The sequence below is a fragment of the Sciurus carolinensis genome, chromosome 11 (genome assembly GCF_902686445.1).
Source record: "Sciurus carolinensis chromosome 11, mSciCar1.2, whole genome shotgun sequence".
NCBI lineage: Eukaryota > Metazoa > Chordata > Mammalia > Rodentia > Sciuridae > Sciurus > Sciurus carolinensis.
Window position 1 is genome coordinate 74787538 of NC_062223.1, and position 26054 is coordinate 74813591.

Here is a 26054-nt window from a genome sequence, read left to right on the forward strand (position 1 = left end):
AACAGCATTTATGTTCATTAAAAAACAAAATGAGGAGCTGGGATGGAGCACCGTGGTAGAGCACCTGCCTAGCATGTGCAAGGCATCCATCTTGAGATTTAAAAAAAAAAAAAAAAAAAAAAGCCACACTATGTATAATTTAAGAATACACATATAAATTTTATTTTTAATGAACTGAAGAGAACACACAGCTAATTTACAATAAAATTTGTGTTGCAGATGAGAGGGTAATGGGTCTGAGAGTAAAAGACACAGATTATATTCAATTTTTATCCATATTACCTTTTTAAAAAAACTAGGAAGCAAATAGATCACATCAATAGTCAATCTGGTGTGATGGGAATAAAATATTTGTAATATTCTGTTAATAATTTCCACATAACAAAGGTTTCACATAATAAAAATATTTTTGTTTTAAGTAATTGAGATGCCTGTAGGTAGTAAATATTATCCTGTAACTTCCTGTTGGTCCCCAAATAAAGTCGACTGGCATTCTAAGCACTCTGAGCCCACAGGTCATCCTAGTTCTATTCACCCAGTAGATCCAGCCTGGACGCTCAAGGGGCGTGTGAGCTAGGGTAGGTCTGCAAGGTATCATATTCAGATGTACAAAGAACAGGGCATTGAAAATAAGTTAAGAAGGCATAAGGGGTGAGGTGAGGCACAGTGAATAAGGTGTAGAGAAGGGGGGTAAGGGTAAGAGCTGGGGAAGCAGGATATGGGGTAGGAAAGAGTACAAAGTGTGAGTGTGAAACAGCAATGACAGCCTCAGTAAAAAGCAAGTGGAGGTCCTGCGAGAGACTACAGAGCTCTGCTGCTCTGTATCTGACGACCTCGCTGCACTCCACTTCTTTGAAGGCCACCCTTCCTCCCTTTCGGCTACTCCGTTCTGGGCCAACAAATCCCAACGCCTCTCACCCGAAACTATGAAGCTCAAGACGTCACGGCGCCTCTGATCGTGGACCACAGACATTTTCCCGCCAATTTGGCCTTCTGGCCTCCGCCTTCTGACCCCGGCGTCACTCTCGGCCCGCTGAAGCTCAGGGATACGTTCTGGAACCTAAAAAAGCCGCTGTTTCTGAAAAACGACTTCCATCGGGGCAAGGCAGCTGGTACCTTAGCCAGAAAAATACGCTTGCGTGTGTTTTTAATGTATATTTCCACTTTAATTTTCCCGTCGAGCGTGCGCAATTTGAACTTCCGGGTTAGATTCGGTGCAGTATGGGAAATGTAGTCCTTAGTCTCCACGCTGCACTCCTTGGAGCCCATGTGAGGGAGTGTCGCGAAAGTTGCTCGCTTAGGGGCTCTCCCCTTTGGCTCTCCAAAGGGAAGAACTGAAGAAATATTTGTACTAAAAGTAATACAGGCGAAATTTCTCATTTTCCAAGAACCATTCCCCGACGAAGCTTGGAAGCGTACGGGAATCCTCCTTTCTAAATCCTGAAGCAAGCAGCAAGTAGACGGTCTCTTGGTCCCTGACAGGTCTCCCGGTAGTCTTGGGGCTACGCCCCTCCTGCTAGAGTCCCCGCCGCCGATTGGCTAAGAGCACTTGAGCGGCGGAAGCAGCTGGCTCGCGCGGGGAGTAGGGAGGGGGTGAGCCCTGAAGATGGCGGCAGTAGTGGAGGTGGAGGTTGGAGGAGGTGCTGCGGCGGAACGGGAGCTAGATGAGGTAAGAAGAGTAGAGAGACAAGGAAAGAAGGGACAGCCTGAAAGTGATGGAAGGGGCAGTAAGGCACTGGGGGAAGGGGGTCCTAAGGGAGACAGGAAGGGTCCTGAGAGGGAAGAAGGAGCTGACTGGGGGGCGGGTGCACGATGAAGGAAATCTGAGGTTCTCTTGACTTGGGCACCCTGAGGTGGTCGTTGGAATAGAAGTCTTGAAGTAGCCTCAGAGGTGGAAATGAAGGACAGAAAGCCTGGACGGATGTAGGTGTTAAGATTTTGAGATTATTGATTGGGGGTCCTAGGGTAGGACTGAGGGGCTGAGAGGTAGCTTAAGAGTTGAAGGGGCGTGGACTTTTGCAAGGAAAGGCCGGGCTTTCTCTGTGGGAGAGGACGCTAAGGTTGGCCTGGGGGTTGGGCATACAGACTGGGAAAAAGTGCTAATCTACAGGTATTATAGCTTTGACTTACTTTTAGGTAGGAACTATTTCATTTTTCATCCTTACATTCTATGACTGTACATAAAGTTTTGGACAATGAATGGATGATTGAATGATTTTAGATTCTATGACTGTACGTAAAGTTTTGCTCAACAAATGGATGATTGAATGGATTGTATGAATGGATGAATGAATCATTCATCCGTTCACAGTAAGTATCACCTTTGTTCTGGGTCCTGAGCTAGGTGCAAGGGACACAAGGGTCCCTTCTTTTGTAGAGCCCACAGTGTAGTGGTGGGAGACAGACAAGATTAAATATTGCATCAGAAGTATAATGGTGGCCTTGAGAAGAGGACACCAATTCATTTTGGGCTAGGGAAAGTCTCTTAGAGTTTGTTGAATCATAAAGGATAAATGATTTTGATAAATAAATTCTTTACCGTGAACTTGAGAATGCATGTCTCCTTTCCTATCTAATAAACATTTAAAGGCTGGTGTATTCAGTTACCAGTGGACCTTGAATCACAGGAGGAAGGAATCACTGAGTTTGAAAGGAATGAAAGGATAGGCCGAGAAGCAGAGAGGTGAGGAAGGAAAGGGGAAAAAAATTCTGAGGCCAGAGAATGTTAGCTAGAGTTGTGTGTGGTCTTGCGTTTGACAGCATGTAGATAAAGACAACACAGAGTAATAGGAGGAAGAGAATCAGTTGTCAGGAATGGAACCAGTGGAATCGCTGAGGTGTCAGAATTTTAGAGGCCCTGACTGTTTGGTGGGGGAGAGTGGGGAAAGTTTGGTGATGAGGCTCAGAAAAAGGAAGTGGACTAAGGAAGCAAAGACTATTGCTAGGTGATGGGTTAACTTGGTTTAAATGATTGGGATCATTAAGGTGGGGGAGGAGACTGAGAAACTGACAGGTGGTCAGAGCATGAGAGAATTAAGCTTTGTCTTTTGTCTCTTTCCTCTTAATCACTAGAAACTAGAGATGTTGGGATATCTTTAGATTGGTAAGGTGGGATGGTTGTGGAAAGGCCCTTTCTACCTTTAAGATTCTATGATTACAGTTGGCTATGATTCAGTGAGATATATTTGAAACACCTTGAACAGAGTAAAGGCTGTATTAAAATTATTGTCTATGGTTTGTTAGTCATGGGCTCTCCTTTGAGATGGTTACATGTATCTCTTTCAGTGAGACATTTAGTTATATATGTAAGGGTTCATTAAAATACAGAGCAGAAGATTTGGAAGAGGAAAAAAGAATTTAAGGTTTTCATGTAAGACTTTTTTTTTTAAACTTTTACTTCTTAGCTTTTCTTTGTTGTTTAAGGACTTAAGAGCTACCAGTAGTATAATACACTTTCCAGAGTGTTATGCCTAGAGATCATCTTTATATGAAACCACTTGTGTTCATCCCAGAAACCTTGTTACATGTTTTATTCTCTGAGAAGGAATATAATCTATTATCTGGAAATGCTGTGTGAATTGAATTTCTGTTCTTTTCTTTGTGTGTTTAAGATAAAGTAACTCTGAGAAACAGAAATAGTAATCCCCCTCAAGCTCCAGAAAGAACAGAGGTGTGGTCTGGCAGACCTTAGTTTGTGTGTTTCTTCTAATGTCTCCCCAGCTGTTTCTGTTCAGCCATCACTAGTGAAATAGAAGTCAAAATTCATCATTTAATATGTAATTATAGGAATTTACTGTGTGTTATGCATCAAGAATTCAAAGATGAGTAAGAGGATTTTTACCAATTTACAATCCAGTGAGGAGACCTGCAAATAGTCCATTACAATACTACTAGATAAATGCTGTAATGAAAGTGTGCAACAAGTGAAGCCAAACACAAGAGACAAACATTATAGTCTGCTAGGGGAAGTCAGTGAAGTCTTTATGATAGAGATGGGTTTGAGCTGAAAATTTAAACGTTGGGCTTACCAATAAAAAGCTGTCATTTGCATGTGACATCAGAGTTGCCTGTCTGCACTTTCTGCTTGGTTAGATCCTACTGTTGAGCCCAGATTATATAAGAATAATGGGTAGCCTAAGATGGGGCTAGTGTACTTTTCTTATATTTTGGAAAGTACATGATGTGGTTTGTTCTTCAGGTTACTGTATCTGTGCTTTCCAATACTAGATATTATCAGCATGATAAATAGTCCAGTAGCAGTTATTCATATTCCTTTCCTCTTTTTGTCTGGCTTCATGATTTTCTTCAGAGTTTGAGAAGTAAGTTAGGCTTTTTTTTTTTTTTTGCGGTGCTAGGGATCGAACCCAGGGCCTTGTGCATGCAAGGCAAGCACGCTACCAACTGAGCCCTAAGTTAGGCTTTTTAAAATGGCTTCTCCTGGGCTGGGGATATAGCTTAGTTGGTAGAGTGCTTGCCTTGCAAGCACAAGGCCCTGGCAAAAATAAATAAATAAATAAATAAAATAAAATGGCTTCTCCTGCTTTGGGGAGGTGAATAGAAGAGAAGGTTTAGAAAAGAGCTACCAGTAGTAAAGGTTACTGTTTATTGAGCCCTTATTACAAATCAGCACTTGTGTAAAACCCTTGACCTGTGTAGCAGTCCTGTGAGTTAGATGTGTTAATTCCATAGTTTAAATGAGCCAAAAGCTAGAGAAATAAAGAAGTTTCCCAAGATTTCACAGTTTGTGAGTGAGGAAGTATGGATTCTGGCCAGGTCTGCCTATGCTATACTGTTCAGTTCTTGCTGTACTGAGCTCCTTGGTTCCATTTCTCATGCCACTATTTGTGTTCTAAGGGTTTTGTGATTTAAAACTGCATAGTCTTAGCTGGGCGTGGTAGTACATCCCTGCAATCCCAGCTGTTGGAGAGGTGTAGGCAGGAGGATTGTGAGTTCAAAGCCAGTCTCAGCAACTCAGCAAGATCCTGTCTCTAAATAAAAAATAAAATAAAATAAAAAAAGCTTGGGGATGTGGCTTAGTGGTTAAGAGCCCTTGATTTCAATCCTCAGTACCTAAATAAATAAAATTTGTATAAACTTAATTATTTTATATGTAAAAATTGATACAGTATATTGATAAGTAGTTGATTCAGAAGAGCATTTTGAATTTCACATTTTTGAGGTAAGTTTTTTTTTAGTATTTCATGTATGATTGAGGAACCGAGCTTCCGAGGATTTGAGATATGCTAAAGGTCTGCAGCTATTAAGTGGTGTTACTAATATTTAAGTCCACATTTCCATTCAAGTGTGGTGGTGCATGCCTGTAATCCCAGCAACTTGGGAGGCTGAGGCAGGAGGATCATGAGTTCAAAACAAGCCTCAGCCTTACTTAGCAACTTAGTGAGGCCCTAACCAACTCAGGGAGACCTTATTTCTAAATTAAAAAAAAAAAAGAAAAAAAAAAGGGGGCTAGGGATGTGTCTCAGTGGTTAAATGCCCCTGGATTCAACCCCCGTAGCAAAAAAAAAAAAAAAAAAAAAAAAAAAAAAATCCACTTTTCCAGATTCCGAAGTGTTTATTTCCCATCAGTTTAAAGATTCAAATTGCAGACTTCTTTTACCAAAGCAAACTGTCCCTTATAGTCAGAAGTCCTATTTCCAGCCAGGCCTGGTGGTGCATATGAGTATTCCTAGCAACTCGGCTGACTGAGGCAGGAGGATCACAAATCTGAGGCCAGCCTGGGCATTTTACTGAGACCCTGTCTCAAAATAAAAGGACTGGATATATAACTTAGTAATAGTGTACCACCAGGTTCAGTCCCTAGTATAGGGAAGGGGTGAGCCTCATATTCAAAACATGATGCAGTTTTTTTTTTCCTGAGAAAATCAAAATAGGGGTTAACCAAAAGAATATTATTCTAAGTCCTTTATTTGCTAATAATTTGATTCTGCTGAACCCTTGATCATGAGGAATGATTAGCCCAGTGGTAGTTAGGGAGATGAGAGATGGGTTTAGCCAACTCTGGTCAGGTATTAAACAGACTGTGATGACTGGTACTTAGTTCCATCTCACAACTGCAATCCATGGTGTGCTTGAGAACGTTAGTAGGAATACCAGCTAGGAGACCCAGAAGCCAACTTACTCCTAGAGCCAGTGGTTTTCTCCTAAGCAGAATAGCTGACTAGCCTCTGAGAGGAATTAGAGGCATCCTCTTGGCACTGGGAGTAGTTTAAGACTTAAAGGTAGAACAGCATATCAGTACTCAATCATGGCCAGGCAACCCTTCTGGCTTGAACCTGTGAATTCTGGTTGTATCCATTTTCAATGCCTGCTCATCTGCTAAAATGATGGTATATCATGTAGATCAGTGCATGCCAGAGATCAAAGCAGGTATCCCAAGTGCAACTAACTGAGGTATTATTGCCACAAGTGAATAATTTATCTTTTCTGGGTCCTGTTTTACACTTGTTAGAAGAGAAGATCTGAGTTGAGCAAGAGATGGGGAGTTGTAGGCTGTAATCCCAGCTACTCAGGTGACCAAGGAGGAGGATCACAAGTTCAAGACCAGCTTTTGCAACTTAATAAAATAAAAAAAGGGCTAGAGATCTAGTTTCGTGGTAGAGTGCTTGCCTGGCATGAACAAGGCCATGAATTTAATCCCTAGTACCTAGAACTATGTTGGTGGTTTTTAAACTTTCATTTAGTCATGAATCTCTTTACTTAAATAAAAACTCGCTTTGAAAACATTTTGGTCCTTGAAGGGACTCAATAGAAGCCTTAAGGTGTTATAAACCACAATTTAAAAATGAGGACTGGGATTATAGCTCAGTTGTTAGAGTGCTTGCCTTGCAAGCACAAGGCCCTAAGTTCAATCCCTAGCACCACCAAAAAGAAAAAAAGAAAAAAAACAAAGGAGCTGCAATTCATCATAGCTAAACTATGGAACCAACCTAGATGCCCTTCAGCAGATGAATGGACAAAGAAAATGTGGTACATACTGAACCTTAAAAAAGAATGAAATTATAGCATTTGGAGGTAAATGGAACTAGAGAATATCATGCTAAGTGAAATAAGCCAATCCCCAAAATACCAAAGGCCTAATGTTTTCTCTCATAAGCGGATGCTGATCCATGGGCAGGGTGGGGTGGGTAGGGAAGAATGAAGGAACTTTGGGTTATGCAGAAGGAAGTGATAGGAAGGGTGGGATGGTGGGGATGGGAAGGACGGTAGAATGCGATAGACATTATTACCTTATATGATTACACTGCTGTTGTCACTTAGCACCATGTACAGCCAGAGGAATGAGAAGTGTGCTCCATTTGTGTACAATGTGTCAAAAAGCATTTTACTGTTATGTATAACTAATTAGAACAAATTTTTAAAAATAAACTGAAAAAATTTTTAAAAAATGAAGGAACTGTCTCTTTTAGTCCACTGATTGGGTCACACTGTTCTGTGTTCCTTCAGCCTCCTCTGTTCTTCTAGCCCAGCTCTTCCAAACATTATTGTAATTGTCTTCGCCACTAGGCTGTAAGCTTCACCAGAGAGCAGAATCCTAGTCTTTCTTGTTTATTGTTTTGTTCTCTTCATTCAACATGTTTTCCAGCATACGGTAGGTACCCAATAAGTATTTGATAATATTAACAATTATTTTTATTTGTGGTATTGAGGTTTGAACCCAGGGATGTACTATCACTGAGCCCTAGTCCTTTTTAAAATTTTTATTTTGAGATAAGGTGTTGGTTGCTAAGTTGCCAAGGCTGGCCTTGAACTTATGATCTTCCTCTCAGGTCACCCCCACCCCAGTAACTGGGATTCTAGGAGTGCACCACCATTCCCGGTGGTACTGCTTTTTATTTAATGTTTACAATATTCCTATAATTGGTTTGGATTTTTTTTTTTTTTTTTTTTTTGGTACTGAGGATTGAACCCAGGGGTGCTTAGCCACTGAGCTGCATCCCCAACCCTTTTTATTTTTTATTTTGAGACAAGGTCTCACTAAGTTGCTTAGAGCCTCAATAAGTTTTGAAGATGGCCTCAAACCTGTGCTCCTCCTTCCTCAGCCTGCTGAGCCGCTGAGATTACAGGCATTCACTACCACACCTGGATTTATTTATTTTTAACTTTGAGATAGTGTCTTCCTAGGTTGCTGAGGGTCTCACCACCTTGTTGAGTCTTCCTTAAACTTGCGAACCTCCTGCCTCAGCCTTCTGAGTTTCTGGAATTACAGGCATTGACTACCATGTGCCCAGCTCTGTGTACTGTATTTCTGATTGCTGCCAGGTCTTTGTTGGTACTGCCTTGTCTGTGTAGAATATCTTTTCCTTTCCAAATCCTACCTGTCCTTTAGGTTTCTAGCCTAAGCCTCACTTGGCTTCTAGGACTTTTCTAGTCTACACGTTTAGCTTTTTACCTCACCTTTTATGGTTTTCTCTATAAAGGTTTCTACCTTCATTTATCAATCTAGTCATCAGACTTCTGAAGCACTTTCTGTGTGCCAGGCACTGTGCTGTGCCTGATAATACCAAGATGGATAAAGTACAATAACTGCCATCAAGGGATTTATAGATTAGTATAGGTTGAGAAAGACTGATAGGTAAATGCAAAAACAAGTGCTGCAATAGTGGAGTAGGTGCAGTGGTACATCAAGGAGGAAATGGCAGTCAATATCACATTTCTTCTTCCCAGGGTGTTTTTTGCTTTGTTTTGTTTTGTTTTTGTGCTGCTAAGGATTGAACCAGTTATTTTGGTAAACCTGCAGCAGGCAGACTGTGGAAGTTCCTATTCCTTGCTTCTTCAAAGCAATAATCAATGTTTTGTTGCTTTATTTTCCTTCTGTGGGTCTTTCCCTGAAGACATTTGATAAGTGTTCCTTGTTTTGGGGGATTTTCTTCTCTGGGGATTCTTGGTTCAAACCAAGAGGGATTAAGGCATGTGTGATTGGAGTTTAATCTTGAATATCTGATTGTGTATCTTTGGAATTTTTTTAGGGATGTAAAATGAGTGGTAGCATAGTGAAGAAGTGGAGGAAACCCCACTAGAGTAGTCAACAGTAACCCAGGTTCTAGAATAGGAATAGATTTGCTTTATCTCAGAGATAGCCAACTGATAGTAGATGATTAAAAGACAGTGTTAAACAATTCTGAGGCCAGGATGTAGCAGAAAAGAGTGCTGAGGGAGAGCACTGAAGGCAAAATAATATAGAGTACTTACTCTGTGTCAATTCCTGCACCAAGTGTTTTATATGCATTATCTAATTTAATACTGCAACCTTACAAGATAGATACTATTATAATTACCCCCACTTTACAGATGTAGAAACTGAGGCATGGAGAATTTAAGTGACTTGTTTAACATCATACACATAGTTAAGTGACAGCAGGGGATCATATCCAAGGCCTTTCCAGCTCTTGGGCTCTTAACAACCCTGGGAAATGTGAATACTGTTTATTTCCTATCCTATTTTACACTAGACATCCCCACTGTGTAAGTGTGGGATTTCATTTCCTGAGGTGATTTGACAGAGGTTGTGCTATTTATCTCTCCCACCAGACTCAGCTATGCTTGAAAGCCTTATTCATTCTTTTATTTCCACATAGTGGCTAGCATAGAATAGGTTTCAAATGTTGAACTTGAATCTTTAATTTAGTACATCTACCTGTGTTGAAATCTCCAGGAAGTGGTCACTCAGTATATATTTAAATCCCTCTAATGGTAGGGAGCTTATCATTCCGTGGTCGTTGTCTTCCTCTGAATATCTCTGTTGCAGTATTCTTCAGATTGTGCTATTTCTGATAGCTTCAACCTTTTAGTTCTCATTGTACCTTTTCTCAGATTCTGCTGCTTTGCACCTCTGAATTTTGGAGGTACAGTCACTGACAGAGAATGTAGGCTCAGGGCACCTGAGACTGACCTAAAAGCTTATGCCATGGAAATTAACCCAGGATAATCGATATAGCATCATCTCTCATCTCCTTGGTATTTCTTTGTGTTTTCCCTTCTTGAAGTCATATGTTATCTCTTTGCTCCTCAGAGGAAAATCTGTAGGTAAACATAAACTCATTAGTTTCCTCTGAAGTACAGCTTTCCCAAGAGGGTATTGGGTCATAGCTATGAGGCTTTTGGCTAGAGAGAAACTGGGGAAAGGGGAGGCAGAGAGCATAAGCCCTGCCAAGGTTTTTGTTCTTTCTTCCCTTTTTTCCCCCTTTGCTAGTTGTTACCAATAACTGAAAGCATTCGATTTCTTAGAAGCTTCATATGACATTTTACTCCCTATTGCCCTTAGGATTAAGTCTAACATCTTCTGAGCTTGTCATTTGGTACCCTTCAAAAACAATATTTTCTCTCCCTATTATAATAATAACAGTAATAGCTATTTTTTTTTTGATAGTACAGGGGATTGAAATAAGCAGATACACTAACTGCTGAATTATGAAGAAGCATAGAGATCTCTGGGAACACAAAAAATGAAAGGCAAGAGATGAAGAAAGGCTCTTTAGCTGACTGTGGAGGTGACTAGAAATTAACCAGCTAAAGAAAGAAGGGCCCTTTAGGCAGGAGGAACTACATATGCAAGGTGGGAGATGAGAGAGAGAATGGTACTTCAGGGAACTGGGTGCAGTTTAGTAATACTAGAGTATCGGTGTAGGAAGTGGGGAGTAAAGAGAAAGTTGCAGGGCTGGGGATACAGCTCAGTCGGTAGAGTGCTTGCAAGCACAAAGCCCTGAGTTTGATCCCCAGCACTGCAAAAAAAAAAAAAAAAAAAAAGAGAAAATTGGGGGACAGGCAGGTATGATATCATATAAGACATATATATTGTGCTAAGGAATTTGGATTATTTATTTATTTATTTATTTTGTGATGGAGTCTTCCTATGTTTTCCAGGCTAGCCTCAAACTCTGGGGCCCAGAGATCCTCCTGCCTCAACTTCTTGAGTGGCTTGGATTATAGGCATGAACCACTGCACCTAGCTAGCAGTTTGGATTTTTATATGTAGATGATGATTAGTTTTAAGAAGAGCTTTAAGAATTTAGGTGAATGACATGTATCAAGTTTGCATTTTAGATGGGGGGGGGGCTGAAATGGAGATGAGATTGAAGGGTCCAGCAAGTAGGGCTTCCAGATTTATTTAATTCTAAAGTGCATGTAAAGTGCTAGAAGAATGGGAACACAAGAATGTGAAAAACTGGAAAGGCGAACTGGGATCAGATCACGGCCTTGTGTGGTAACAAGAGCTCACTCTTTATTGCTCTCTTGCAGGGTACTATGTAGCCTGCTAAGGAGTTCTTACTTTGTTTTCTAGGTAGCATTGGGACACCCAAAGATTTTCAACTTGGGTGAGACAGTGACTGAGAAGGGCATGAGATTGAAGGTCTGGATTAAGTTTGTAGCTAGAATAAAAAGGAAGGAAAAGATGGTAGAAATATTTCCTGTTCCATTGGTACCACCAGTCATGAACTTCAGTTTTACTTTCTTCCCAAAGTTCCCTTCAGTTCTAGCTATATGCTGTACTAAATTTGAAAAGTATTGACTGTTGGCTATTCATAATCAAGTAGGATTTTATATTAATATTTCTTTTATGAGGAAAAAGTCACTTTTTACCTGAACAACCACAAGGATGAAGCACCTTCATTACAACCTGTCTCTTCCCTTGTGGATGTGAGTTCCTTACAGAGAAGAAAGGGCACTGCCAGCAGAACTAAAGTATCATTCATTGCTGGGGATGAACATAGCCTGTGATTTTGTCATGTGCTTGTTATCTCTCATTGGCAAAGGGAAAGGAGGGAGAGGGCCAGTTTTCTAAGTGATGGGGCAATTTGATAGTTACTTATGAATGTAGATACTGCAGGGATGGTTTATATAGAAATTGCTTTTTTTTTTTTAAATTGCTTTTTACCTTTAGAAAGCAGTGCTCTCTTAGGGGTGAATGGTAGGAGCAACGTATAAACAGGTTTTACTGGTTTCAGATGGGTTTCTCAGTTTCTCTGAATTTTTCTGCAGCATTGTCTCCAGCATTTGTTCGAGAGAATTAGTTTCTGTTTCCCAAGCATTTGTTTTGTGTCTAGTATTAGGTGTGAGGTGTGAGGGGGATGCTTAACAAGTAAGCTATTGTCCTTCACTTCAAAGCAATTAAAATTATTTAGCATCCTTCTAACATTTATTGAATATATACAATGTGCCAGGTTATAACTTTGAAATATAAAAACAAATGAGATTAAACTGATCCTTGGGCCATTTTACACCCATAGGATGGCTAAATTGGAGAAGAATCTTTGTAATTCATACATTGATAACATTGATTATATACAGAATATGTAAAGAACTCTTACTACAACTCAACATTAAAAAGAAAAGACCCAATCAAAATTGGGCAAAAAGCTGGGTGTGGTGGCACATGCCTGTAATACCAGCATTTTGGGAGACTGAGGCAGGAGGATTGCAAGTTTAAAACCAACCTCAGCAATTTAGTGAGGCTCTAAGTAATTTAGTGAGACCCTGTTTCAAAATAAAATATAAAAAAAGGACTGGAAATATGACTCAGTGGTTAAGTGCCCCGGGTTCAATTCCTGCTACAAAAAAAAAAAAAAAAAAAAAAGAAGGCAAAAAATCTGATTAGGCTTTTCTCCAAAGAAAATAAATAGACAATAAGCACATGGAAAGATGTACAGCATCATTAGCTATCAGAGAAATGCAAATCAAAATCTCAGTAATATGATGTGCAAACAATTTGGCAGTTTCTCTATAGGTTAAGCATAGAGATTTATACTCCAGCAATTCCACCCTTAGGTGTGTGTATATATATATATATATATATATATATATATATTTTTTTTTTTTTTTTTTTTTTTTTTTTTTTTTTTTTTTGCAGTGCTGGGGATTGAACCCAGGGCCTTATGCTTGCAAGGCAAGCACTCTACCAACTGAGCTCTCCCCCCACCCCCCTTAGGTATATTCTTAAGAGGAAAAAAAAAGGTTCACACGTAAATTTATAGACATATATTTATAACAACATTATTTTAAAAAACCAAAATATAAAAACAATCCCAATATCCTTCAACTGGTGAATGGATAGAATGGATAAATAAAATATGATATATTCACACAGTGGAATATTATTTAGTAAAAAAAGGAGTGAACTACTGATACATGCTATAACATGAATGATTCTTAAAAACGTGCTAAGTGAAAGAAACCAGTCACAAAAGACCACATATTGTATGAATTCATTTATATGAAAAGTCCAGAAAAGGCAAAGCTTTAGATTAGTGATTGCTAGAATCTGGGGGTGGGAATGAGGAGTTAGCAGATGAGCACTTGTTTTCTTTTTAGCATGGTGGGAATGATTTAAAATAAGATGGTTGTACAACACTTTAAATATGCTAACAATCATTGAATTTCCCACTTAAAATGAATGATACACCTCAACAAAGCTTTTTTTAAAAAATCCTGCTGGGCATGGTGGCAAACGCCTGTAATCCCAGCAGCTTGGGAGGCTGAGGCAGGAGGATCATGAGTTAAAAGCCATTCTCAGCAACTTAGTGAGACTCTATCTTTAAATAAAATATAAAAAGGGCCTGGGGGTCTAGGGCTGTAGCTCAGTTGCAGAGCACTTGCCTAGCATGTATGAGGCACTGGGTTCAATCCTTAGCACCACATAAAAATAAACAGATAAAATAAAGGCATTCTGTCCATTTACAACTAAAAAAAAAAAAAATAATAATAATAATATGACCTGGGCCCAGAGTCTTTGAGGATGGGTTCCAGGTCAGTTTAAAAAAAAGGGGGGGCTTGGGGTTGTGGCTCAGTGGTAGAGTGCTTGCCTAGCACGTGTGAGGCATTGGGTTCGATTCTCAGCACCACATGTAAATAAATGAATAAAATAAAGGTCTATCAACATATAAAACTTTTTTTTTTTTTTAAAAAGGGGGGCACTGGGGATATAACTCAGTTGGTAGAGTGCTTGCCTCACAAGCACAAGGCCCTGGGTTCAATCCTCAGCACCGCAAAAAAATTAAAAAATTAAAAAAATTAAAAAGGTGGGTTACTGGAGATGTTGCTCAGTGGTTAAAGCCCCTGAGTTCAATCCCAGGTACCAAAAAAAAAAATCCTTGGCCTGGTTACTTTGTCTTAATAGACTTCAAGCTCCTTGTGTTTGAGAATTATTTGTTATTATTGTATTTCTAGTCTAGAACTTAACATGTTCAGTTAACAGTTAAATAGATGTAAGAATGGATAAAAGTGGAGAATGTTCCATAAATGAGGTGATATTGAGCTACACCTTAAAGGTTTAATAGGAGTAAGCTAGACAATAAAGGTGAGGAGAGACTTCTAGAGAGAAGAAAGCAGCAACCAAAGAATTGAATCATGTCAGAAAAGGAGTAGAACCGGTTAGAATGACAAGTGGTTTATTGTGGCTGAGTAGAAGTCACTTGGCTGAGAGAGGTGAAATAAGGTAGCTGATTGGGTCAGAGTATGAAGTACCTTGCATGTCATACTAAGGTGTTGGGACTTTGACCTGAAGGCAATAGAAGGTCATGAAAGTTTGTCAAAGTAGGAATATAATGCAGTCAGATATGTGTCTGATAAATACCATTTTAGCTGCTCCTGAGTCTGTTCTGGAAGATTAGAGTTAGGGAGATTACTTTGGAGGCTACTATAGTAGTCCGTGAGAAAACAAAGGATTAAGTCTAAACTAAGTGTGGCAATGAAAAACTCAAGGGAGATTTCAAAGGTGGGTATATTTGATCAGCACAGTCCAGAATGTAAAGGCTTTAGGGGTTCATAAAGGATAGTTCTGTTCTGGGAGAATTCTGCAGGAGGTGACATCTAGTTCCGGTCTTTAAGGAAAGGTAGAGAAATTTAAGGTGTTTGGAAGCTGGAGTGCTTATAGAAAAGAATGGGAGAAGAGGTCTCAGAAGGAAGGAAGCCAGACTGAGAAACAGAAACTTGATTAGATAGAAATTGAAGAATCAAAGAAGTAAACTATATGCCCTCATATTTGAAGTTTATTTAAAAAGCTACCTAGCTAGATTGGTAACTGTTTTTTTTTTTTTTTTTTTTCTTTTGGTACTGGGGATTGAAATCAAGGGCCTTCAACCACTGAGTCACATCCCCAGCCCTATTTTGTATTTTATTTAGAGACAGGGTCTCACTGAGTTGCTTAGCAACTCTCTGTTGCTGAGGCTGGCTTTGAACTGGGGACTCTCCTGCCTCAGCCTCCTAAGCTGCTGGGATTACAGGCATGCACCACCATGCCCGTCTGGTAGCTGTGCTTTCTGGTGATAGTAGGAAGGGCACAGGGGTGAAGGCAGGTAGCATTGTTAGCAGTTGTTTCAACTAGCATCTGCCTTCACTTCATTGCCCCAAGTGTGCTGCCCATGTCAGGCCTTAGAATTTGGCTGAGTATATCTAATGTCCCAGCTGATTAGGACCTTAGAGGTCTTAAGGTGAGGTAGTTCCACTTTGAACTTACTTGCCTTGAATTCTTGGCACAACTATGGAGTTGGAAAATGTGGAATGAAATGTGGAAATGGAATGAAAGAAGAATGGGGAACTACAAATGTGGATAGCTTGTGAACCTTTGGACTTCACTTGTTATCCTATTTACCCAGCAGGCCACGGTATCTGTACCTTACCAGATTAAGGCTACTGGCAAGGTTGTTATGTTGTATTTCTACCGAGTTCAGGAGCTAGCTAATCTCTCTTTTCTCTGGGTTTACATAGCATTTTGTTTATATGTCAGTAGTTATCCTTATCATATCATATTTAATTGTAGTCTCCACTACTGTCTGTACTGTGAATACATCATGGGCAAAGGTTGGACTTACTCATCTCTAATGTGAAAGGATAAAGTCTCTAGCCCCATGGCTGATAATTCTCTAATGTAAAAGGATTAGCCAATATGTGTGAAATATCAGGTTGCCCATCCAAAGAGAGATTTTCAGAGTTTAGGGCTCTTTGCAGTTAGCAGGTGTTTAAAATCAGTGTGGGAGACCATTCCCTGAGTGATGTAAACTCCTGATGTGTGCATTATCACTTTTAATAGCACTTTTAATAGCATCCACTAAAGACATTTTGCTAAATTCTGTGGTCACTAAGAGAACTAAGGTAGTTTCAAAGACCAAACTATTATAGCTGACTCAAGAGCTTTGGAGTTAGATAAATTTTGTGTGAATTATAGTATTTTATCTTAAGGGAACTTGAAAGTCATCTAGCAATCCTCTAATTTTATAGATGGGGAAACTGAGGCATAGGGAGAAGTACCCTATTTATATAAATTTTAAAAAATACATATATATATATATACATACAAACACACACACACACATAAAATTTTGGGGGGTACTAGAGATGGAACCCAGGGGTACTTAACCACATCCCCAGCCCTTTTTATTTTTTATTTTGAGACAGGGTCTTACTAAGTTTCTTAGTAACTCTTGCTGAGTTGCTGAGACTGGCCTTGAACCTGTTATCCTCCTGCCTCAGCCTCCTGGGCCACTGGGATTACAGGTGTGTTCCACCACACCCGGCAATACATTTATTTTTATGTATAATGTATATATAACATTTATAAATGTATAATACATATATTTCACATGAACAAATATATATAAACATTTATGCAAATATATATAATATGTAGTAAGTAAAGAACTACACCAGATTAGAACTTATAGTTGTATTTCTGTTCACTGAGGATAGTTGTTGCCTTGAGGCCTTTTCTCAGGGTGAAAAATGAGTGAGCTAAAACCCAAGGAAATAAGACATAACACATGGACTAAGTATCACTATCCATCTTATTCAGTATGTTCTTTTGGTGCCGGCAAACTTTGGGGGAAAGCAGAGTATTGATATATAGCAACAAAATAGCCTCTTTCTTTACTCTTCCTTTAGACTTCTTTATTTTTGTTCCTTACACTTCTATAAGAAATTATTTCATATGTGTGTTTTATGCCTGTCTTTATGCCTTGTTGGCTACCTTCAAGACTCTAGGCACATGGTGACTTGCTTAGCCTTTGACATTTGTTTTTTTGTTTGAATTTGTGATGTGTCTGGGTTTTTTGTTTGTTTGGATTTGATCATTAATGTATCTAAACCTTTCTAGAAATGCAGAGTGCACACTATTGTTGAGTGATTGTCAGAGGACTCTATATTGCTTATATAAGTATAGCTGAGGTTACTTTTTGGGGGGAGGGTACAGGGTATTGAACTCAGGGACTCTTGACCCTGAGCCACATCCCCAGCCCTGTTTTGTATTTTATTTAGAGACAGGGTCTCACTGTGTTGCTTAGCACCTTGCTGTGACTGAGGTTGGTTTTGAACTCACAATCATCCTGTCTCAGCTTCCCAAACCACTGGGATTACAGGTATGCGCTACTCCATCTGGCCTGAGGTTACTTTTTTTTGGTGGATTTAGGCAATGTGAGATTTAGTGTGCACCTAAATTTCATCCTGCATAATCAGATAGTCTTAGTAGAGACAAGAATCTCAGAAGCAGCAAAGCAATATGACTTGGCAGCTGAGGAGAGAACACTTAATCCACAGCTGTGGGGAGAAAGCAAGACCCAGGACTGATTTATTCATTAGATATAGTAGGTGCAGTGACCAGAAGCCCATAAAAATGTTTTAATTTCTTTTTAAATTAGAAGAAAAAGGTGACTGTAATCTGGCTGGGATTATACCTTTTTATACCAATGTAGTTGTAAAACATACATTTTAAAAAACTTTTCTTTTAATGGAAAGGGGGTCCACAAAGGGAAGAATGCCCATATCCTATAAAAGTTATAATGTGACTGTGACACAAGACCTTGTGACATATAGTCATTGACTATTTGAGGCACTAATCCCTGACACTGGTTTCCCTCTTAAGGTCTATGTCTATCTCTCCAACACTTCTCCAGACCTCAGTCACCATGATTGTTGATGCATCATATCTGTGCTTTATATCTCATTTGTGCCTTTTGTAAAATGGAAACAGTTGTGTTTCTTGGACTAAATAAATCCCTGATTTAAAAAAAAAAAAAAAAAAAAAAAAACTTAATTTCTGTCTTCTCAGGGGCAGGAAAAAGTTTGATTCATTTCTGTATTCTCTGCTTAGCCTAGGACCTGCACATTTAGAATAGGAGTAACTAAACTGAGAATAAGAAAATGAATAGATGTATCAAACCTCTTAGATAGCCTCAGAGGTCCTTTTTTGGGGGAATGGTATTATAAACAGTTTTCTAGCTATCTTTTAGTTTTGATGAGTGTCTTCAGCAAAATTTAGAGAGCTACTGGGACAACTAAAGAAGATGTGGAAAATAAGGGTGATGTTCCGTTGTGGAGAGTTAAGAGCCAATATAAAGAATCAGGCACAGAAAGGAAAGAATATATATATATATATATATTTTTTTTTTTTAACAAATCATGCTAAGACAATTGGATAGCCACATGCAGAAGAATGAATTTGGACCTGTTTCACACTGCATAGAAAAATTAACTAAAAATGGACCAATGACCTAAATGGAAGAACTAAATTTATAAAACTCTTTGAAGAAAACATAGGAGTAATCTTCATGACCTCGTTAGGTGGTGATTTCTTAAATATATCAAAATTACAGACAACAAAAGAAAAAAGATGTAAATTGTACTTCATCAAGATTAAAAACTTTTGTGCTACAAAAGACATTTAAAAAGTGAAAAGATAACCTACATAATGGGAGAAAATATTTGCAAGTTGTCTATCAGTTAGGGATTTATATCTAGGATATAAAAATAACTTAAAATTCAATAATAAAAAGATAATTGAAGAAAAAAAACCCTGGAATAGACTTTTTTTTTTTTTTTAAAGAAGATATACACTGACCAGTAAGCAGATGTAAAGATGCTGAAGAGAAGCTGGGGGTGTAGCTTAGTGGTAGAGTCATTGCCTACAAGAACATAAATTCCATCCTTAGCACTGCAAAAAATAATAATAAAGTTGAAAAGATTTTCAACATCATTAGCCTTTTGGGAAATAAAAAGTGACTTTGAGATATTATTTCACACCCATTTGAATGCTTTAATCAAAAAGAGTACAAATGTTAGCAAAGATGTGAAGAAATTAGAACTCTCACGCACTGCTGGTGAGACTGTAAAATGGTACAGCTGCTATGAAAAACAGTTTGCAGTTCCTCAAAAGGTTAAGCATAGAGTTACCATATAACAGCAATTCTACTCCTAGGTATATACTCAAAAAAATGAAAACATATATTCACACAAAAATATACTGAAAAATGTTCATAGCAATATTACTTATAATAGCCCAAAAGTTGATACATCCCCAGTATCTTAACACCTTATGAATGGATAAATAAAATATGATATGTACCTACAATGGAATATTGTTTGGCAATAAAAAGGAGTGAACCAAGGGCTTGAGTTGTAACTCAGTGGTACAGCACTTGCCTAGCATATGTGAAACACTAGGTTTAATCCTCGGCACCACAGAGAAATAAATAAGTAAAATAAAGGTACTGTATCCATCTATAACTAAAAAAAAAAAAAAATTAAAAAAAAAGGGAGTGAACTACACTATATGTTACAAAATGGATCAATCTTGGAAAAAATTATGCCAAGCTGGGTAAGGTGGTGCATGCCTATAATCCCAGCAACTCGGGAGGCTGAGGCAAGAGGATCTTGAGTTCAAAGCCAGCTTCAGCAAAAGCGAAGTGCCGTGCAACTAGGTGAGATCCTGTCTCTAAATAAAATACAAAATAGGACTGGGGATGTGGCTCAGTGGTTAAGTCCCCTTGAGTTCAATCCCTGGTACCACCCCCGCCCCCCCCAAAAAAATCATGCCAGATGAGAGAAGCCAACCACAAAATACCAGATATTGTATGAGCCCATGTATACAAATTGCCTATGATAAACAAATACATAGAAACAGCAAGTAAGTTAGTGGTTACCTAGGGCTGGGGGTTGTGGGGAGAATGGAGAGTGACCTCTAACTGGTATGTGGTTTCTTTTTGGGGGTAATTGTGGCATAATTTTGTGAATATACTAAAAAACCCTAGTATACTTTAAATGGGTGATTTTTATGGTACGTGAATTAGATCTCAATAAAATTGTTATTAAAAAAACAAATCAGGCTGGGTGTAGTGGCACACATCTTTAATCCCAGCAGTTCAGAAGGCTGAGGCAGGAGGATCACAAGTTTAAAGCCATCCTCAACAGCTTAGCAAGGCCCTAAGCAACTTATTGAGACCCTGTCTCAAAAAAAAAAAAAAATTTAAAAATCAGGTGTAGAGATGCAAAAGGCTATAGATGCAATTTATGAATATAAGTGCTGGGATGTAGTAGTAATACTTCTTAAACTTTTAACATACTTATGAATTACTTCACTATCTTATTAAAATAAAGATTTTGTCTCAGGGGTTCTTGGATGGAGTGTGAGATTCTTTATTTCATAATGGCTCCCAGGGTGTTGTTGCTGTTGACTAGGGACCACAAATAGCAAGGTAGTAGAGGATGTTGTGTCTGAAATGAATGGAATCAAAGAACCTTCCAGAAGCCAGGAGGATTAGATCAAAGTTTTGCAGAAAGGCAGAATGGGGTTTAAGGAACAAAGTAACCAACCCATGTAAAGGTACAGAGATCAGGGTTGGGGTTGTGGCTCAGTGGTAGAGTGCTTGCCTCCTATGCATGAGATACTGGGTTTGATTCTCAGCACCACATAAAAAATAAATAAAAGGTATTGTGTCTGTCTACAACTAAAAATATTTTGAAAAAAAAGATGCAGAGATCATAGAGTATTTTATTTTTGTAGGAGACAGGAAGACTAAAATTGTGGGGATACAGTGGTAGGTCCCTAATCTTTTGTACCTGAGAAAAGATAACTGACAACTTTTGAGCATTTTTCATCTTTGCAAAACTTTCTCTTGCCCTCTGCCCGGAATTTTTGGTTTAACCTCTTTCAAATCTGGGCTAATGTAGATTGATATGACTAGGGACCTTGTGAGATCCTAGGAGAGAAGTGATTGACTAGCCATAAAACATTCTATGTTTAGGTCTTAGAGTTGGTTATGGGCCCATCAATCAGTACCCTTGACCTGGGAACCTACTCAATTAGCTACCTGAGTTTTAGACAAGATACCTTCAGACTGAGTTTAGTGCTTGGCCCCAGATGAATAAACTCCTTAATGAGGGAGAAAATAAAGATGTCTTTCCAGATGGTACAGGTTAATTATAGCTATAGTTTACTGCTTTTCTTGTTTTTCCACTTGAGCCAGAAGACTGGTTTGGATGTAATTTAAAACCTTTTTGTTCTGAAGGCAAATATTGAAGCCAGATCTTATACTTCTCTTTAACATTTATACTACTTCATGAAGTGCTAAAGATCCTTTAAGTTCCAAATGTTACTTTCTTGTGCTTTATCAATATTCAGTTCCCTGGCCTCTTCTAGTAGTTTATAAAGAATGCCCACTGTCCCAGGAGGAAAGGCAGTGAAATCACTTGATCACCTTGAATGTATTTTCCTCACAGCCCTGTGATGAAGTCAGAAGTCTTAGTCTGTTTACCAGGTAGAGAAACTGAGGCATAGACAGTAACATACTAAGTCCACTCTTTGACAGAGAGGTACCTCCATGCCTGGCCCAGTTTTCTGGATCTTCTAGTTTTGCCTTCAGTGTCTTCCTTATTTGAACACATGCTTGTTTTTGTTGTGTAGTTTTTTGTTTTGTTTTGGTTTTTTGGTACGGGGGTTTGAGCTCAGGGGCACTTGATCACTGAGCCACATCCCCAGCCCTATTTCGTATTTTATTTAGAGACAGGGTCTCACTAAGTTGCTTAGCACCTCGCTTTTGCTGAGGCTGACTTTGAATTCATGATCCTCCTGCCTCAGCCTCCTGAGCTGCTGGGATTACAGGTGTGTGCTACTGCACCAGCTGTCACATAGTTTTTAACATTTTTCTGAATGCTTTAATGTTGGATGAATACTCCTCTGTCAGAGGCTTATTGGTTACTACCCTCCACTCTCATATTGGTAATGGAATCCAAGGTACTGTACTACTGAGCTACATCCCCAGCCCCATTTATTTATTTGCTGTGTTGGGAGTTGAACCCAGGGTCTTGTGCATGCTAGGGAAGGGCCTTACCACTTAGCTATTCCTCAGCCCACCCTTATTTATTTATTTTTTAATTTTGAGACAGGGTCTTGCTAAGTTGCCAAGGCTGCCTTTGAAATTGCTTTCCTCCTGCCTCAACCTCCTGAGTCACTGGAATTATAGGTGTGTGCCACTTTGGCCAGCTAATTAGTTTTGTGTGTATGTGTGTGTGTGTGTGTGTGTGTGTGTGTGTGTGGTGCTGGGGATTGAATCCAGGGCCTTATGCATGTCAGGCAAGCACTCTACCAAATGAGCTATATCCAGCCCTAATTAGTTATTTTTAAGTGTTTGTTTACTCACCAATTGAAGCATCTCCAGGTGGTATATTGATTTATTCGAATACTTGCATACTTTATTGAAAAGAATTCCATTCAGTTCTACTAGGTGTTCATTGAATGCTTAATTTATGCTTAACTGTGTGCTGTTCTCTTTGGTAGACACAAACACAGTGTAAAGTGTATCTTGACTCTGAGGCAGCTTCCAGATTTATAGGATGGGTGCAAGATAGACAAAAGCAGGGCCAGGGCCAAGGTGAGGCAATCAAGGTGCTGGGTACACATTTGAAGCAGTCACTCAAGATCATGAAGTTTAGTGGTGGTGACTGGAGTGAAAGCCTCCTTAAATTATGAACCCTAGATTCCTTGCTTGCCCCAGATTGGTCCTAGACTTAAGAAGCAGTTGGGTCACGTGGAAAGCATGTCTAAGATAACATAAGAATATGAATGTGTATTAGAGAACAGTGCTTCTTTAATGTGCATAATAATCACCTGAAGATCTTATTAAAAGGTAGCTTCTGATTTTGTAAGTTTAGAGTGGTGCCTGAGATTGTGCACTTTTGACAAGCACTCAGATGATGCTGATACTGGTAGTACATGGGCTACGCTTTGAGTAAAAAAGAAAAAAATCCTTGCTGGAAAAAAACAGGACTGAATTCACTATGCTGCGGAATCAAGGCTTTTTTTAGGAAAGGTGAAATTTAAACTGGGTTCTCAAAGGATAACTTAGATTTGAATAGGAAAAAATGTAGCAGAAAGGCATTCCAAGCAGGAGGAGGAATATACAAAGGCCCAGAGACAGTATATGAGTCTCATTTATTTAGGGACAATGAATAGGCAGGTTTGGCAAGATACAGGTCCAGGTAGGAAAAGAAGACAAATTTTGATAAGAGCATGAAACTTGTGCAGTGATTTTTTTTTTCAAAGTATGATCTTTAATTGTTTATAGGTACCTCTCAGGAGTGCTTTTCCATATTTTGTATCCACTTGTCCCTTCTCATAGTATTTGACCTCTGTCTTTCTAGATGAAGGCCTGAGTCAAGGTACTTATTCTGTGAAGTAATATATGAAATAGGGAAAGGAAGGAGGGTAGTTGACTTCATAGATTGGGTCAGGAAAACCTTTGGATTATTTATTTATTTATTTTTCCTTAGCTGGGACATGAAGAAGCCAGAAAACATTCCTTAAATAGTGATAGGCATTCCTAGTACACACACTTAAAGGAAGGCTGGTAAATGTGCTGACTTGACTTGGTAGTAGATGGAGTTCTGTTTTATCAAATATTCTTTTTTTTTTTTAAGTTTTTGGACCAGGGATTGAATAAAGGTACTTCACCATTGAGTCATATTCCCAGCCCTTTTTTATATTTTATTTAGAGACAGGATCTCAGTGAGTTGCTTAGGACTTTATTAAATTGCTGAGACTGACTTTAACTTGCAATCCTGCTTTAGCCTCTGGAGCTGCTGGGATTACAGGTGTGTGCCACTGTCCCTGAAGTTACTGAAACAGTGGGAAACTGGGTCCAGAGTATCCTAAGTTCTGAAGGAATAATTGTTGATTGATTTGTTTCTAAGTCCTTATCTGTCTTCTGTACATCAAGGAATGTCTTCAGCTCAATTCAGTATACGAATGTATTGAGTGACTTAAGTACTGAAGCATGGTTATGCTTTCATTTAGCTACAGAGAAGTAGAAAACTTGAGCCCTGAACTCAAAACTAGTGCCATGGATTTTTTTTTTTTGTAAACAAATGGGATACATGTTGTTTCTGTTTGTACATGGAGTAACAGCATACCATTTGCGTAATCATACATTTACATAGGGTAATGATGTTTGATTCACTCTGTTATTTTTTCCTTCCCTCCCACCCCTCTTTCCCCTCTATACAGTCCCTCCTTCCTCCATTCTTGCCCCCCCTCCCACCCCCCATTGTGTGTCATCATCTGCTTATCAGCGAGATCATTCGTCCTTTGGTTTTTCGAGATTGGCTTATCTCACTTAGCATGATATTCTCCAATTTCATCCATTTGCCTGCAAATGCCATAATTTTATTATTCTTTATGGCTGAGTAATATTCCATTGTATATATATATATATATATATATATATATACCACAGTTTCTTTATCCATTCATCAATTGAAGGACATCTAGGTTGGTTCCACAATCTGGCTATTGTGAATTGAGCAGCTATGAACATTGATGTGGCTGTATCTCTGTAGTATGCTGATTTTTAAGTCCTTTGGGTATAGGCTGAGGAGTGGGATAGCTGGGTCAAATGGTGGGTCCAATTCCAAGTTTTCTAAGGAATCTCCACACTGCTTTCCAGAGTGACTGCACTAATTTGCAACCCCACCAGCAATGTATGAGTGTACCTTTTTCCCCACATCCTCTCCAACACCTATTGTTGCTTGTATTCTTGATAATCGCCATTCTAATTGGGGTGAGATGGAATCTTAGTGTAGTTTGATTTGCATTTCTCTTATTACTAAAGATGGTGAACATTTTTTCATGTTTGTTGATTGCTTGTAGATCTTCTGTGAAGTGTCTATTCATATCCTTAGCCCATTTGTTGATTGGGTTATTTGTATTCTTGGTGTAGAGTTTTTTGAGTTCTTTATATATTCTGGAAATTAGTGCTCTATCTGAAGTATGAGTGGCAAAGATTTTCTCCCACTCTGCAGGCTGTCTCTTCGCATTGCTGATAGTTTCCTTTGCTGAGAGAAAGCTATTTAGTTTGAATCTGTCCCAGTTATTGATTCTTGCTTTTATTTCTTGTGCTATGGGAGTCCTGTTAAGGAAGTCTAATCCTAAGCCAACAAGTTGAAGATTTGGACCTACTTTTTCTTCTATAAGATGCAGGGTCTCTGGTCTGATTTCAAGGTCCTTGATCCATTATGAGAGACAGGGGTTTAGTTTCATTCTATTGCATATGGATTTCCAGTTTTCCCAGCACCATTTGTTGAAGAGGCTATCTTTTCTCCAATGCATATTTTTGGCACCTTTGTCTAGTATGAGAAAATTGTATTTATTTGGGTTTGTGTGCGTGTCCTGTATTCTGTACCATTGATCTACCTGTCTATTTTGGTGCCAATACCATGCCGTTTTTGTTCTGTTGCTTTGTAATATAGTTGAAGTTCTGGTATTGCAATACCCCCTGTTTCATTCTTCCTGCTAAGGATTGCTTTAGCTCTTCTGGGTTTCTTATTCTTCCAGATGAATTTCATGATTGCTTGCTCTATTTCTGTAAGGTATGTCATTGGAATTTTAATTGGAATTGCATTGAATTTGTATAGCACTTTTGGTAGTATGGCCATTTTGACAATATTAATTCTGCCTATCCAAGAACATGGGAGATCTTTCCATCTTCTAAGGTCTTCCTCAATTTCTTTCTTCAATGTTTTGTAGTTTTCATTGTAGAGATCTTTTACCTCTTTGGTTAGATTGATTCCCAAGTATTTTATTTTTTTTGAGGCTATTGCAAATGGAGTTGTTTTCCTCATTTCCCTTTCAGATGTTTCATTGCTTACATATACAAATGCTTTAGATTTATGCGTGTTGATTTTATGCCATTTTACTGAATTCATTGATGAGCTCTAGAAGTTTTCTGGAGGAGTTTTTTGGATCCTTTAAATATAGAATCATGTCATCAGCAAATAGTGAC

At 38.8% G+C, this 26054-nt stretch overlaps 2 protein-coding genes across 3 annotated transcripts in view; one reads left to right on the forward strand and one right to left on the reverse strand.

Annotated features, from left to right (window-relative positions):
- Window positions 1–1169, reverse strand: part of Xndc1n (XRCC1 N-terminal domain containing 1, N-terminal like) — a 41810-nt gene extending 40641 nt beyond the window's left edge. For both annotated transcript variants that reach the window (XR_007104081.1, XM_047519230.1), the window contains exon 1: window positions 919–1169. The gene's annotated coding sequence lies outside the window, so the exon portion shown is untranslated. The remainder of the gene's footprint in view (window positions 1–918) is intronic.
- Window positions 1170–1556: 387 nt separating this feature from the next.
- The window catches only part of Rnf121 (ring finger protein 121), a 62622-nt gene continuing 38124 nt past the window's right edge, over window positions 1557–26054 (forward strand). The window contains exon 1 of the mRNA XM_047515949.1: window positions 1557–1669. Within this exon, the coding sequence (XP_047371905.1) occupies window positions 1607–1669 (63 nt within the window). The 5' untranslated portion in view covers window positions 1557–1606. The remainder of the gene's footprint in view (window positions 1670–26054) is intronic.